General features: G+C 44.4%; 1 protein-coding gene across 2 annotated transcripts in view; it reads left to right on the plus strand.

Annotated features, from left to right (window-relative positions):
• map3k21 (mitogen-activated protein kinase kinase kinase 21) overlaps positions 1-16,607 on the plus strand; it is a 24,756-nt gene continuing 8,149 nt past the window's right edge. The window contains exons 1-5 of one of the 2 annotated variants that reach the window (XM_047334764.1): positions 1-1,754; positions 13,256-13,436; positions 13,559-13,707; positions 14,504-14,679; positions 16,180-16,420. In XM_047334764.1, the coding sequence (XP_047190720.1) occupies positions 962-1,754; positions 13,256-13,436; positions 13,559-13,707; positions 14,504-14,679; positions 16,180-16,420 (1,540 nt within the window). In that variant the 5' untranslated portion in view covers positions 1-961. The remainder of the gene's footprint in view (positions 1,755-13,255; positions 13,437-13,558; positions 13,708-14,503; positions 14,680-16,179; positions 16,421-16,607) is intronic. The other variant, XM_035606265.2, reaches the window with a different exon arrangement.

Genomic DNA, 16,607 nt, shown 5'->3' on the forward strand with positions numbered 1-16,607 from the left:
GTCACGTGTCACAGACACAGCCAATCAGAGGGCACCACAGGCAGCCCCGAGGCGCAGAGGCAGCAGCGTCCCGCAGATCAGCCGCTGCTGGGTCCATCTCCGCTCGGCGACGACGGGCGAGCGAGGGGGTTGTTTTGATTAAGGTTGACGGATTTTCTTTTTTCTTTCCCCCTCTTCTTCACCTTTTTTTTTTTTTCCTTCTTCTGGAGTCCAGCATGTTTCACGCGCTCCCGGGCCGCTCAACCCTCGGCTGCGCTACACTTCACGGGACGGAGAAATAAAGTTGGGAATAACCGATCCTCAAAGCGGAGAGGAGCAACTTTTCCAACGGGCTGACCTATGCTAAGCTAACCCAGTAGCCGAAAAGACACGATTTTTTTTGGGGGGGGGAGGGTTGTTTAAAAGTCCACGAACGAAACGCCGAACGTAACATTTCGGCATCCGTTGGCCGGGAGAGTCGGAACTCTGCGGGAGAAGTCCGCCCGCCGGAGGCGGACCGTCTGCGGGGCAGTGCGGTGCAGGTGCACCTCCAGCGGCACCTGCGAGAACACTCGCCCAGCTCCATCTGTGCGGAGCTAACGTGTAGCTTTGTCCACGTTAGCCTCGGCGGCGCAGAGGCAAACTCTCCCCTCGTCGCCGACATTACTCGAGAGTCGAAGGCTTCGCTTCCAGTTCCGGGGTTTCTCGCCGTGCCGTCGGCGGCGACGCCGGCTCCAACGGTAACTTTTCCGCCGGAGTGGCGACGTGGCTACATGCTCGCAGACGCTCTCTCCCACGGGACCTCGGGCACGGTGTGAGCGCGCCGCGGGCTGCGCCGGGGCTTCTCCCCCTCCGACCCCGTCCGCTCGTCCTGTGCGCGCAGCGGCATGCGGATTTCAACGCGAAACCTCTCAACGCTTTAAAGTTTCCAATTGAGTTCTGAAAGCTCCGCACCCTATGGTGCCGCTACGGCCGCCGAGAAATGGATGTCTCGCAGGCCGCTTTCCCGAACGGTGAAGGGCGGCCGAGCGGCGGCGGCACCGGGGAGCATGCCTGGACGGAGTCCCCCGCGGTGCGGGCGTGGGCTCACTCCGCCCCGCTCTGCCCGACCCGCTCCCTGTGGACGGCCGCGTACGACTACGAGGCGAGCGGCGAGGACGAGCTCAGCCTGCGGCGAGGCGACGTGGTGGAGGTGCTGTCCAAGGACGCGGCGATCTCCGGCGACGAGGGCTGGTGGACGGGCAAAATCAACCACCGCGTCGGGATCTTCCCCGCCAACTATGTCACCTATCAGCCCGCCATCTACCGGCTGCCCGCCGCCAGTGGCTCGGCGGGGGCGCGGGAGCGGGTCCCGAGCTCGCCCGTGCAGATTCCGTTCAGTGAACTGGTGCTGGAGGAGATCATAGGCGTGGGCGGCTTCGGCAAAGTGTACCGGGGCACATGGAAGGACCAGGAGGTGGCCGTGAAGGCGGCCCGGCAAGACCCCGACGAGGACATCACGGCCACCGCCGGCAGCGTGAAGCAGGAGGCGAAGCTCTTCTCCATGCTGCAGCACCCCAACATCATCAAGCTGGAGGGAGTGTGCCTGGAGGAGCCCAACCTGTGTCTGGTGATGGAGTACGCCCGAGGCGGGACACTGAACCGGGTGCTGACCGGGAGGCGCATCCCCCCGCACATCCTGGTCAACTGGGCCGTGCAGATCGCACGCGGGATGCACTACCTCCACGAGGAGGCCGTGGTGCCCATCATCCACCGGGACCTGAAGTCTAGCAATAGTAAGCAAAGATTGAAGTGTGTGTGTGTGTGTGTGTGTGTGTGTGCTTAAGTTTTGAAAATGAACAGCCTAACTTTTTGGGGGGACAAAGTATTCATGGGGGTGCACCTGTTGCACACCATCCTCTCGGTTTATCCCACCCCAGACAATGCCTCATATCAGTCTGGCAGCTCCACGTGTCAACTTGAGCCACATTTGAGAAACGCTAGCCTCACTCTCATAGGTTATTAGGCAAAAGCACACTTTGTCACTACGGCCTAAAACGTTCGCAGCATCCCGGGCAGAGCACTGCCCTTCACTCAGGGTGGATTTAAAGAGGCGTACTGGGGTCTGCGGTGGCGTGTAGTGGTGGGGGATGCCATCAAGAGGATGTGAAGTAAAGTCAGAGTTTGCTCAGCTGGGCTGACACCCCCCCCCCCCCCCCAACCCCTCTCTCTTTCCCTGCACTCACCCCTCCTCCTTTAACAAACACACACGCACACACGCACGCACGCACGCACACACACACCTCACCAGCCCCCTCTCCCCCCATGAAAAGTTGTTCAAATACAGTCAGTGCTTTACCAAACATATAACTAAAGACACCAAGTCAACACTGTCGGGCCAACCAGAGCTAATAGCAGAGGTCATAGGGCAACAAAGCAGTCAGAGATAGAACCCATCTCGGTGTGATAAATGAAATAAAAACACACACCTGGGTGTTTTCTGTAAGGCATGACACTACGGAATAATGGTTTCTTCAGCAGGGAACGTCTGCAGAGGTTCACAAGTTGCTGCAGTCGTTCATGTCTGGAGAAATAAACGAGATGAAATAGACTCTGGGGTATTGGCAAGTCTCACTGTTTAGTTTCAGGGAAACATAGCAGGGTCGATATAGTTGAACTTTTGTTCAGTAGTGACGGCCAACAACTGCGTTAGTTCCCATACAGACCGGCAACAGACAGGCCAGCAGACCTGAGTGTCCCAGGACTGAATAATGAATGGACAGGAGGACTTGTCCAGAAAACACAAACACAGGCCACCCCCTTCCACTTAGGTGTGTTTATGTGTGTAACATAACTCCGAACACTATTTCTCCCTTTGTGACCGGAGGGTCTTATCAACCTGGGGCCATGTGGGCGCGGGGGCAGCTCCACCATATGGATGTCTGTTGGTCTGCAGCTGTGAGAGTCAATTTGTGAATGTACGGAGAAAACGTGTGAGATGTACACAGACCCTCCATGATCACCAGATTCAGACGTTTTGATTGGATTGGAAAAGGATAAAGATGTTGCACACATTAAACATTTGCCAGTGGAGTAGAATTCTTTGCACTTAGATAAGGAGCTTTTTCAACATAGGAACAAATCTGATTCATTCTGAATGTGGACGTCCTGTCATTGTGTCAGGACAAGTTGACCTTTTTTTTTTTTTTTCAGACTATTTGAAACGAAACTTTGAAATTATGCATTTTGTCTGTGTGTTTGACGCCCCGCGGTCACACCGTGCGATGTGGACAGTGTGGAAGAGCCCAACCCTGAACGGAGTCTCATTCAAGATGAAGATTTGTGTTAATTATAGGGCAGATGGAGAGAAAGGATTTAACTGCTGTTTAGACTGTTTGAGCTAATCGGATGTTTGATGAACACACACACACAAACAAACTCCCCCGAACAGACGCGGCGCTGCTGAAACAAGTGGATGTGTTTGTCCTGCCACTTCACTGTGACTAAAGAGACAGCAATGAGCTTTAAGAGGCGGGCATTTAAAAACAAAACTTTGGCGAAAGCGTTCAGGAAACCAGTGTTCAAGTTGAATTAGAGTTTTTCTGAATGTACATCTTATTCCAATTGCTCTAGAGCCCACTGCTATCAGTTAGGCTAAAAAGGAAACCAACCCCCCCCCCCCCCCCCCCCCCCCCACGAATTTTACTTTTACAACTGTACTGTTACACATCGCAAGAAGTTAATCTTCTCAGGGTCAGAAGTCTGAACATCTGTAGTCAATCTTTATCTTATCTAAATAAAGAGAGTATGAGAGAAGCTGCATTGGTTTGATTTGAACCGGAGCAGTGAGTTCACAAAAGACTCTCTCCTACACACAAACGGCACCCCGTGGTGTGTTGGGTTGTTTTCCCAGTTTCCCAATGCAGATTACAGGAGTTGTTGCATCTGCTAGTTTGGGCCCGTTGTCTTGTTTTGTCTCGGCCCGTGTGCAACGGTCAGTTTAACGAGATAAAAGACGTGAGCGGGGGTCAAAAGAAAATGGATACATTGCGAAGTGGGCGTAAATCTGCAATCTGTCATTTAAAAAATATATATTTAACGAGCAAAATGTTTGTATCTCTCCTCCATTTCTAGTTTATACTGTCAGGTTATTTAACTCCAGTGTTTTGCCTCTCAGGATGAACCAGGCCATAGACATATGTATGTATTTGTATAGATGTATGTATCTCACACACACACACACACACACACACACCCGCACATGCACATACACGCGCACACAGAGTGGGACAGAGGCAGAAAAACATCCAAACCTCACCACCTTCACTCAACTACTCGGCGTGTCAGTTATCAACGTTCAGTGTACACATGCTCCTCACAGACCAACTCGCAGCTATTTGATCAATGATTAGCCTGTAAAGTAATATGTTGGAAGTCAGCGAGATTTGTTCCCTCTCTTTTGTGTTTTTCAACCTAATCTGTAAAATCCCAGCCTGCAGGGAGGAATGTTGCTAATGAGGGATAAAAGCTTAACATACGTTTGCACAATGGACTGGTCAAGCAGCGGTTGCTAGGCTACTGTGGCCAGAAGAATGGCTAGGACTCGGAGGGTCTCAAAGCCCTCGTTTTGTTTTGTTCCGTTCATATTTAATCTCCCAGAGAGCAGCGGTACTCTTTTATTGCCACAAACTGAGGGGGTTTTTCTTCCTTCTTCGTTATTTTTTTCCTTCTTACTTGTTCCCCTCCGCTCCTTCTTGCTCCTTATTATTTTTCATGTCTACTTTTGGGCTGGCTCAATTTTCAAACGGAAAAGGGTAATGCTGTGTTACTTTTACTTTTTGATATTGATCGAGAAACTCCCAGAACAGAACAAAACCAACAAATCATTTCTGCTGCTCACAAGTACTGCCTGTGTAGCTGAAGCCTGATGAAGTGTGTTTGTGGAACTGCTGCTGTTGTATTGTTGTCTGCACTCAGGTTCATGAATGAATGAGCATCACATAAAGTGGGATCCAAAACCGTCCCACTTGAATGTAAAAAGTTGTTTCAGACTTATCACATGCATTTACAATTCGTAGAGAGTGGATCCATGTCAAGCAGACATCACTGTGCATACTGAGTTTTAGTTCCATGTTTACAACAAGCTGAGAGGAATAATTTAGCCATACTTGTTTATGAATGACAGTTCAGATCAGGCTCTGGCTATATACATGATACTTGTTTGATGAATTAATAATTTGACGTTGGTAATGCCTCTCGAGAGGATTTGATTTCTGTCTTTCTTTCTTGTCTTATTCCTTCCTCTCTTCCATTGACCCTTCACTCTTTCCCATCTCACAACTTTGATTTAAACATTCTCCCCAAGAGTGATAGTTGTTCCAACAGCTCTAGATAAGAGTGAGAAATCAGACTGAAACCTGGTCCTGAGCCAGCATGCATAACCCACATTAACTTTGGAGTTTCACATCTTCGTGCAGGAGATACTATGCCAGGAATGTGTGCTTGAGCGCAACTGAAACTGATGGAGTACTGTTTGGAGCGTGTGCGACTGCATTCTCCCATCAATCTTAAGCTATTGTTAGACTAGACATCCCACTGTCCCGGCGGACCCCTCCCTCTTCCTGTCTCATTCTGTCCAACCTTTTATGTTATTACACCGATATAAGCACAAATGAATCAAGATAATGAGAGGAGGGAACGTGTTGAATTCCAAGTTTAGAAAGACAACCATCACATCACTGACACTGTTATGGCCCAGTAGTCGCAGCAACATGGGTAGAAGTGCAGGTGACGAGTGGCCCTGTTATTTCCCTCCCTACATGTGTAGCACACTGTGCAATAGTAACTTTATATTCAAAAATAAACAAGAGAGTTGTGTGGAGAATCACAGCCCTGTCAAGCAACCAGAGGTTCAACAACTAGTTACTTTATCGATCGAACAATCATCTCTGAGATATATGGCTGGATGTGTTTTTGTTTTTTTCAAGCATAGAAGGTTTTCTGCCTCGTAAATGTAAAAATATCCTCCTTTACTCTGGTTTAATGTGTTTTGTATTGTTGACCAGACAAAATAAAACATTTGGAGACATTACCATGTCAATTTATTGATTCAATAGATAATGAAGAAAGTAACCGACAAATTATTGAAGATACTTAGTTCGTCACGGCCCTTCTTCCAATCATTAGGACAGGCGACACACGATTCCTCAAGTAACAAAGCAATATTGTTATAGTAAGAGACACTTTGTACAAAATTATCTGCCAAATTAATATAACGTAGTAAATATATCCCTCCAATTACTCTGGTTATATGAATTAGATTGAATTAGAAGTCACATGTTCCTAACTTTGCTCCTATTGCAATTAAAATAAGTTCTTAAAAAATTCTTACACTTAGATGTGAAATTGGTATTTTGAAAGAGAACACAGACATATTGTCTGATATCTGCATCCGCTTTCCATTTAATTGTACCTTCCTCCCACTGCTGTACCATCAGGTATGAAAATATTTCCGTTTCCTTGTGAACCCCTATGTCAACCTCTACGTCTGTGGGAACAGCTTTGCAAACGAATCCTTAAACCCAGTTTTTCGTTACTAGGTCATAACGAGTTCACCACAGTAGAGAAAAGAGTTTGGCTTGATGTAACTCAGAAAAGGTGTCCCTCAAGAGGATCCGTTCCCCCACCTCCCCATTTTCTGTTGTCCTGCTCTACTTGTGGAATAAGTAGACTCTAAGAGGGAAAGTTACCAAAGCTTTACAAGGTGTTGCAGGGCAACTTTTCCCCTGGCTTCCCACAAATACCCCCGGTGACACACAGACAGTTACTGCCTGTCTTTTCTCTGTGGAGAGAATGGGCAGAGGGGAGAGAGGAGGAGTGGAGATGCTTTCACTGTGTTTTTTATGACCTCTCCCTGACTGCACCTATTGTTGCAGTGCAGGGTGAAAAGGAAAAGGGCCCACAGCTGAGAAGAGTGGCCTTCTGAATCCACCAATCCCCTCGATAGCTCCCGGCCACATTGATAGATACGAAAGCAGCAAAAGGTGCTAGCTGTAAACCTTAAACATCAGTTATGTTTTCATTTTGCGAAGTTGCCGGTTAATGCAAGTTTTGATGGACACAAACCAGGAGAGGAAGAGGATAGACGAGGCCCAAGTGGCCCGGAGAGACATGATCATGATAGATGGCTTCAGCCAGCCATTAGCCCTGATCCTTTTCCCATCAACCAGAATGCCTGGGGGCATTCTCATTTCAACTGGGAGAGACAGACTAGTCGGGGAATGTTTTGCAGCCTTGTTTCTGCTTACTATAGGAAGCCCTGTTGCTCCCGTGCTTAGTCTGTTGGCACAATTATGAAAATACTGCCAGCTCGAGTTAGGAGGATCCACTCTGAATTTTCACTGTAACCTTGTTGCATCAACTCTTTGTCATGGCATTAAAAACAAAGAGCACATGCTGAAAATGGACTGCTTTAGTTTATAAAGCTCTGTATTAGATTAGTTTAAGTTTTTAAAGTTTGTCTTTAAAAGTTGTATCCAATTGAAAACACTGTTTTACACAACACCGGTGCTCTAGAGACAAAGACATTTTAAAAGATCTCCTTGGCTGTGTCAGGCACATGAAATACTCTAGGTATGGATTTGACCACATGGCCTAATATGAAGTGAAAGTACACACCAAGTTTAGAACTATTTAATGTCAGCAGAATATTTCTGAAAATACACAAGTTGAAGGTTTCTGCATCTGCGAAACCTTTCTAACCTTTGTCTTTTTATTTTCATTTCCCCCCCCTTTGTTGAATTTCAGTTGCAATGTTGGTCAGTAGAAGAGAGAAGAGTGTGCGCCTAATGTTGCCCAAAAAGTGTGTGGGGTTTTTTCTTCTTTTACCTGGAGGGGGAGAAGGCAATGGGAAGAAGCGTGGGACCTGCTTTGAAGGCAGCAGCTCTGCTTCTGATCTTCCCACTGTTCCACCATGAAAGATGGGCCTGCCTGGAGACCCACTGTTGGAAGGGGGAATTAAATGGGGGTTGGACGGAGGGTGGGGTCTGCCCTGGGGGCATATCCATCTCCAATTGCATTGCACTGTTGTCCGCTTCAAAACATTTTCTTTTCAAAGGAGTAAGAACATATAGACTGAGAAAAAGCAGCAGAACATGAAAAATAACTTTTAGTCAGAGCTACAACTTTTATCGACACAAGTTTTCCAAATTACAATAGAAAAACAGACCGTATATGAGTGAATCTATTCATTTAAATATTTCAATCAGACCAAAGAGGTTGTTTATTGTGTCAACTACAGTTTACTGTACATAAGGAATTTATTGCTGACACAAGGTTGGCCAACTTCTGAGAAAATGTTGCTGATATGTTTACATTTCATATCCGTTGGGTGGAAGACTGAAGAAACAGAAGGATAGAGCAGTTTGGTTGTTCGCACATAGAAATGACCCAAATACACCATTCAATTCAAAGATGTCATTTCCATGCATTTGCTGTAACCTTGGGCTATTTTTTACTGGTATGAATCAGTGTGCAGTTCTTTACTGACCTACTTATGTTGGATTAAAATCATGAACTGCTCAAGTAATAATAAGGTTACCATTACTCCACCCTTCCCGTTTTGAACGCATCCTATCCAAAAAAGACTTCAGCTTCTCTGTAGGAGAAGAAGAAATAGTCAACACTGACTAGCCACAGCTCAATTTTGTGCATCAAGGCTTACTCGTGCTAACTTTATGCTTCACCCAAACACAAGCACTGGATTTATATTTCATAACAGGGTGGGGTTTGGCCTGGGGCCTGACTCTTAGGACCCCCTTAAATGGAAGTCAACAAGTTTTTAATGCAATTCTATTCCATTTCTTTTGATGTATCTAACTTGACCAGTTAAATATGGAATTTGGACTCATATAGGCTAAGTGGCAGTGTTCAATTGAAACCAAACAAATATTAGTTTTTAATTCTTTTGGGGGCAGGCTAATATCACAAGTCTTGATTTAAAAGCAACCTGCAATGCAGCTTTTCTTTGAAACCGTGCCGGGGTGAACTCTTCTTAGTGAACTTAAGAAATTAGAATAGGGTAAAGAGGTCATGGGAGGTGGACTTCAAAGAAGGGCTGGTGGCATATGTTGGCTGGATGTGAGCTTATAGTCAGTCAAGTCCTGACTTAGCTCCTGCCCTCCCAGTTTACCTAATTCTTATTACTACATGAACTCTTATCTCACCAGAAGTAAAATGAGATGGTGGGAAAGCACGTGTCCAAATTTGTATGGCCAGCACTGTGTTTGAATAGTTTTATGCAGTGGATGATGATGAGGATGTGTAAAGCATAATCGACCACATGACATATTATCATAGTTTAATCAGCAGTGGCTATGTAGTGTGTTTGTATAGATCCCTCAACTGCCAGTAGACACCAGTAGCCAGACAAAATGGCCGACTGGGGCTTAAAGGTGTTTTTTTTTGGGAGCATAACGTCAGAATGGAGTCAAGTAGAAGGCAGCTAGGTCTTTTATCAGAAATTTCTAGAGGGCTGACACTGAAGAATCATGGAGCTACAAAGAAAATATTTGGCACGATATCCTATAGGCCAATCAATACAGACAGGCTCATCCCAAACCCACTGTTCTTCTAGGTTGTGTAACTAAGCCATCATAAGTCATTATAAACCTACAGAGCCTGCTGGAAGGAATCTATGGAATCACCAAGGGAGGACTTGACAACAGGAAGTAGGAGTATATCATTGGTCTAGAGAAACCTGTTTGTAATGGAATTCCTATTGTTGCAGCATGGGTAGAGGATCCCCTCTGTGCCCTAGGCTAGTAATGGCACCAATACCCTTGTTATTAGTGGAGACCCGTTGGAGTCTGACTATGGTTAACATAAATCTTGAAATCATTTCATGGGCCTTAGAAATGCTTATTAACTACTACGAAGAAATATTTTGTTGTTTACAAGAACTAGTTGTCCCTGAATGTTTTCTGTGTTAACCTGGTTCGTGTTGTATTAAAATGTTTGCTGAGTGTTCAATATGGTTTTAGCCAAAGTGCGTTATGTGTAAGTGCTTAAAGATTGTATAGCATGTTGCGTGAGGATAGCAGAAAAAAAGATAGAGACATTATGCAGACTTTTTTTGCAACATGTTTACACCACAGCATATTGGATTAAACTTTAAAAGGCGAGTTGATCAGTGTTAATTATTGAGATGAGGGAAGATGTTCGTCATAATGAGGAAGATTGAATTGAATTGAATGGACATGTGAAACAGATTAATCACAGTTCAAACACTGTTTGTTACAGCCCTGGATCGATGCCGTCTCTGCTACAGGCGTAAGTGACCATGAACAGAGCAACACAGGAGTTAATATACCACATCATGTACTAACACACATTTAGATTGTTCATATAAGGTTTGACCAAGGAGGCGTAATGTTCTCCTAGCATAGCTTGGAGTTTTCTATACAGTCCGGCGACCCTGTCCTCACTTGAATCTCCCCCCATGAAGGCATATCATCAATGATGGATGTGAACCTAGCCTAACCCAAACTCATGCTGTTTAATACAAAATCTTAATAACAACCCAGTAGCATGTTGATTGGGCAAGCATGGATTTTATTCTAATGTGAGTAAGCCTGTTAACCTCGTGGAATAAGATGAGTGTACATTAGATTCAAAATTAGGTCTACTTTTTGGATTATTTATTATTTATGAGTGAGTGGGTTCACAAACTATAAGGTTTGTGGTTCAGTCCACTACATGCCAAAGTGTCCTTTGGCAAGACACTGAACCCCCAATTTGTCGGCAGTGTGTGAATGATATGTGGTGTCAAAATAAGCAGTGTGTATAGAAGCGCTGTATGAATGTGTGTGTGTGTGTGAATGAGTGAATATGACTTGCTGTGTAAAAAGATTTGAGTGCTCAATAACAGTGCCAGAATAGCGCTATATCAATGTTGTCCATTTCTGTTAAGTTGATATTCTATAACAATGAAAGAATAGTGATAACAAGTTGGGCTGCAACTACCGATTATTTAAATAATCGATTAATCTGTTGATTATTTTTCTCGATTAATGGATTAGTTGTTTGGTCCATAAAATGTCATGAAATGGTGAACAATGCGATTGTGTTTCCCAAAACTCCAAGATGATGTTTTGTGTTGTCCACACACCAAAGATATTTAGTTTACTGTCATAGAGGAGCAAATAAACCAGAAAATATTCACATTTAAGAAGCTGAAATCAGAGAATTTTTTCCTTTTTTCCTCATAAAAACTACTTCAAAATAGTTTTGAACTGTTGCAGCTCCATATCAAGAAAAGTGTATAGTACTGCAGCGTACAGTACTTGCTGTCTGCAGTTGTTCTGCCCGTGTTGTGTTTTAGCTTGATGATTATTAAGAATTAAGTATTTTTCTCAATCAACTGATTAATTGTTTGGTCTTTACAGTGTTAAGAAAAATGATGATCAAACCAAGTCATCAAATAGCTTATTTTGTCTGTCCAGCAGCCAAAAATTAAGAAATGATATTAATTTATCATCGCATAAAACAAAGACAAATAGCAGATCTGTATCATTTAGACACCTGAGCAAGCAGTGTTGTTTGAAAATGATGGTTTTGTCAATTATCAAAATATATGAGGTTAATTGTTCCGCCCATAAACCATCCAATTAATGGAGTATAACAGCACAATTTAATAAACCTCCTGACACAATGCAATTACAGTATTTCCATTAGCCTATACAGAGCCTATAAAGAGTGTATGAAGGAAGGATGGTCATATTCAGGTATGAGGTGATTTTCTGAGGTGAAAAGTGTGAAAGGAACAGCTGCACAGGTTATGGCCAGTTGTGTGTGTGGGAGTGGGAGGGCACTTCACGCAGATGCTCCGTGTGGGACCTCTTAAGTTAAGAACTAAGCAGCAAATCTGCTTCAACCAAGACACATTGGTTGATTTAATAGCAATATGCTTATTGTATGTAATCAATACCAGATGTTTCTCAGGTGGTTATAAAATAAGTACATGCGTGTATTTAGTCTGTGCATTTTTGTGATTGACTATTGTACAGAAGGTTTGTGTGTGAGTGTGTGCCCGCGTGTGTTTTCTCAGGTTTTCATTTGGTTCTGCGGAGGAGGAGTAAGTCGAAGGTCAGTGTGTGATAAAACGGCACAGAGCCTCTGTCGAAATGAACAAATACTAATTTATTTTGCTCAAGTGGTTTGAACTGTGTGTCTTTTATCATCACATCCTTTTTTCCCGTGGGAATATTATCAGAGTGCTCATGTCAACAGCGCACTCAGGTGTTTTGGTGTTTTATTCAGTGTTCCACCTACAGTACGTGCATCCGTCAAACCACCTGAAGAGATGCTGAGGGTGTAGGTGTCTGTGCACGGCCGAGAGGAGGACGTGTTAAGACTGACCCGCAGTGGTAGGACAGCTTGTTTATAATGAAATGGGACAGTTTGTAATGTGAGGAGATCTTGGCAGAGGCAAAAGCAAATGTTGAAAATTACACCCGAGAGGATGAAAGGATCAAAGTGACTGTTTTGGCTTTTGATACTCGGCTCAGTGCAAAATTACCGCTTTGTGTTGTCCAGAGACAACGAGAATGTTTTGCAGTCTCTGTGTCAGTTTGATGTCCAATGAGTGTGCACATTGGTTCTGCTTGATTGACTTTAACGGGACTGTTGGGCCTTGGTGGAGGCATGCGCTGCACTCGGTGCCATTCCAGATTTTCATTTTAATACTGCTAATTAATCAGCTACTACTTTAAAAATCAATGCCAAACACTCCACAGTTCCAGTTTCCCCGTTTTGAGGATTTTTGAGACCCAGTCAGAAAAACGTACGCGCACGTAAGTGATTTTATTTTCTTCTTCAACACATTGGTGATTGGTGTGGAAGGTCTTCACCGTGGCGGGGCGCTCAGGCCAGGTTTAGTGTTACAGAGAGGTTCGGAGGGTTATGGCTGTCTTTAATGTGTGTTAGGACCTGAGGACAGGTGCTTTGTGTCATTGTCAGCCTTCTGTCTCGACAGTAATAAATAACCTGCACACTGCTGTTGGCCCTGTTGAATATCGACTATCATCTCCTCACCTGCAAGGCCGTCTTTTCCTCTCTCCCCACTCTATGTCTCTCCTTCCCCCCTCACATCTGCCCCTTTCATCCCAATCATTCATCACCTTTCATGCCCTTTCAAACACACACATATATGTTTATTTATCTTCCCCTTTTTTGCCTTCATTCCACACTTCCGGGATCCCACTCTAATGCCTCCCTTCCCTGTCATCCTTCCTTTCAGTTTTATTACTTGAAACGATTGAGAACGACGACATCGGGAGGAAGACGTTGAAGATCACAGATTTTGGCCTGGCCAGGGAGTGGCACAAAACCACAAAAATGTCAGCTGCAGGCACCTACTCCTGGATGGCCCCCGAGGTCATCAAGTCATCTCTGTTCTCCAAAGGCAGTGACGTCTGGGGGTATGAGGAACAACACCCACCCACACAAAGCCCCAAGAGTCAAATACCTACTTTTCTTATTCGTCTGACATTTTTCCCACTTCCTTTGTCAAATATTCTTTTTTCCGTGTGTCATTCACCAGCTATGGCGTCCTGCTGTGGGAGCTGTTAACAGGGGAGGTGCCTTACCGAGGGATAGACGGCCTGGCTGTAGCTTACGGCGTGGCAGTCAATAAATTAACTCTACCAATCCCATCCACTTGCCCTGAACCCTTCGCCAAGCTCATGGAAGGTAAATGAACAGGCAGGCGCACACACACCTGTAGTGTGAAGGGAAACGTCTTGAAATACCTTTTGTTTCAAAGTTATTTCAGCTTTATTTGACTTTTACCCTGTGACCAAATCCCAAAGTAGTTCAATTGTTTATATTATTTTCTTTTTTAAAAAAAAAAATCATTAGGTCATATTCCAGGGAAGAAATGGTACGTGCCGTTAAAGGTATAAATCGAGAAATTCTTAGTATACGCTAATTGATCTGAGAATATTTCTGATGTTCATTATTATTAGAGATATACATTTTCAGATTTGAGGGGCATATAACAATATTTGGTTGTAAAAGTTCCAATACTGATACATATCTATATCTATAGATATATATATATATATATATATAAATATATTTATATTGTTAATGATTCTTAAGATGTCATTATCAAACCCTTATGACAAATAAATGAAATTGAGACTTGATAAATTAAGTCAGTCAAATATATAACTTGTATTAAGAAAATAAACCTTTTCTTTAATATGAAATGTTAACATAAATGCATGCATCTTTTCTGCTTTATTTCATTTTTATAAAAGAAAAGTTTTCATATCTCTGCATATCAGCAAACAAACGCTGATACCAATATGTCTGTGAAGGGCTCATATCGGCTGATATTATCGACCAACCAGTACATTTTTACTTTATAAATCATAGTAGTTTGTGTTGGGCAAGCATTAATAGTTTCCTGTAGTAATAGACCACAAGGCTTGATAAAGATGAAACGACTCATACGTACGCTGGTGACTGTGTGCGTGTCCAGAGTGCTGGGACCAGGACCCCCATGTGCGCCCCTCCTTCTCCTGCATCCTGGAGCAGCTGTCGGCCATCGAGGAGGCAGTGATGGCCACCATGCCACAGGACTCCTTCCACAGCATGCAGGACGACTGGCGTGTGGAGATCCAGGAGATGTTTGATGAACTCAGGACCAAAGAGAAGGTAGGACAGTGATCAACACCATGCAAGTACCATGCATGTAAGGGGGGCTAACAGCTGGTCGGATGTATAAAGTTTAGGTTTTATTTCCTCCTTCCTCTTCTCTGATTCACTGCTGTCCTCCTTGTACTATTCTCTGCTCTTCTTTAGGAGAAATACCCATTGGACTCATCAGTAATTAATATTCCGTCCAACCACATCGGATCACTTGGGACAGCTTTTACAGACTGAGAAGTTTGATTGGTTACTTTCAGTGGACGAGCTAATCGCACATTTAACAACACGAGTCGTTAATGCCGACGTGCTTTAGTGTACTTCCCCTTGTTAAGAACTTAATCTGCTTCCTGTGTAAGTCTCCTGTTGCTGGCTTACAAAGGAGGGTTAATTAGTGCTGGAGAAAACAGCAGGATCAGCACACGGACCTGGGTCAACTGATTGGGAACTGAGTGACATGGCTACTGAACAGTCTACGGGGGAGGGTGTTGTTTCATTTGTGCCTATAATATGCGTATTATTGTAATTTGCTGTATTATACATGTAATGTAGTCTGCTTTGTTCTAGTACACCAGTTGACACAATCTAAATCATGTGGATGTTGCAAAACCTCAATGTTTTGTCGGGATATAAAGCTTTCATGAATCAAGAGATGAAAAAAAGTTTCCATTGCACATTTCATACGATTACTGGTAGAATTAGCCAGTACACAATCATCAGATTTCCTGTCAACATCCCACAGAAATCTGTGTCGAGGTGGGTGGCTGGAGGGCTTGACTGTAAAGCTGCTTTATGGAAGTCATCCAGTAAGGATTATTATCACTCAGCTAGGAGCAATTAAAGCGAAAATAGAGGGGAATGAAGAAAGAGTACGCCATGACTGTTGCGCTGTGTCACACACACAGCCAGTGGGCAGGCAGAGGTGGTAATCTCCTGAAACCGTTACAGCATCTCAAACACAGCCAACACTGCTGCCTGTCTGCTCCACAGGCAGTCTGAGATCTTTCTCTACCATTTTGTATTTTCTCCTCAATCTTAAAAAAGAATCGTGTCCTAACCCTGAAATCCGACCATGTGTAGACATTAGGGGGAACACTGTTTTATTTACAGGGCAACTTTGATAACTGGAACAAATGTCAAAGTATATGACAGTTGAATAATACCGTTGAGTGCTAAACCTGGTGCCTACATTACCCAAAATGCAACCCACCGGGCAGAAGTTTGGATACAGGTTTATGTATGTTATGTTCGTAGCAGCGAATGCAGCCTCCAGCCATTTATTCAACTACTTGTGTAATTTCCCTGTGCCCTAACGATGAAGCCTCACTGGAGCAGAAATTGGTCACATAGTCTCACAAAGTCTCTCAAGCGTTTCTCTGCTCGGCTAGTGTATCTGTGGAATTTTAGATAAGACGAACTGATACACAAAACCCTCAAGGACAAAAATCAATCCACAGCAGAGCTCCGTCTGCCCATTCACATATGTGTCGTCGTACCTGGTTCTTCCAGGAGCTGCGCTCCAGGGAGGAGGAGCTGACGCGAGCAGCCCTCCAGCAGAAGTCTCAGGAGGAGCTGCTGAAGCGCCGGGAGCAGCAGCTGGCAGAGAGGGAGATCAACGTGCTGGAGAGAGAGCTCAACATCCTCATCTTCCAGCTCAACAAAGACAAGCCCAACGTGAAGAAGAGGAAGGGCAAGTTCAAACGTTCCCGCCTCAAACTGAAGGATGGAAACCGCATCAGCCTGCCCTCAGGTGAGCTGATGAACTGAGATTTGACTGTGGCCAACCTCCTGATGGAAACTACAGGCGGTTGTTATGAGATGCTCGGTAAACAGCGCACTCGACCCGGTTAACCTGCAAAAGCAAATAGCATTATCAAGCTGCTCGAAAAAAGCTGGCAGTGTAACTACAGCTACAGTTACAGATACACGACTCAGAA

The sequence above is a fragment of the Scophthalmus maximus genome, chromosome 10 (assembly GCF_022379125.1).
Source record: "Scophthalmus maximus strain ysfricsl-2021 chromosome 10, ASM2237912v1, whole genome shotgun sequence".
NCBI lineage: Eukaryota > Metazoa > Chordata > Actinopteri > Pleuronectiformes > Scophthalmidae > Scophthalmus > Scophthalmus maximus.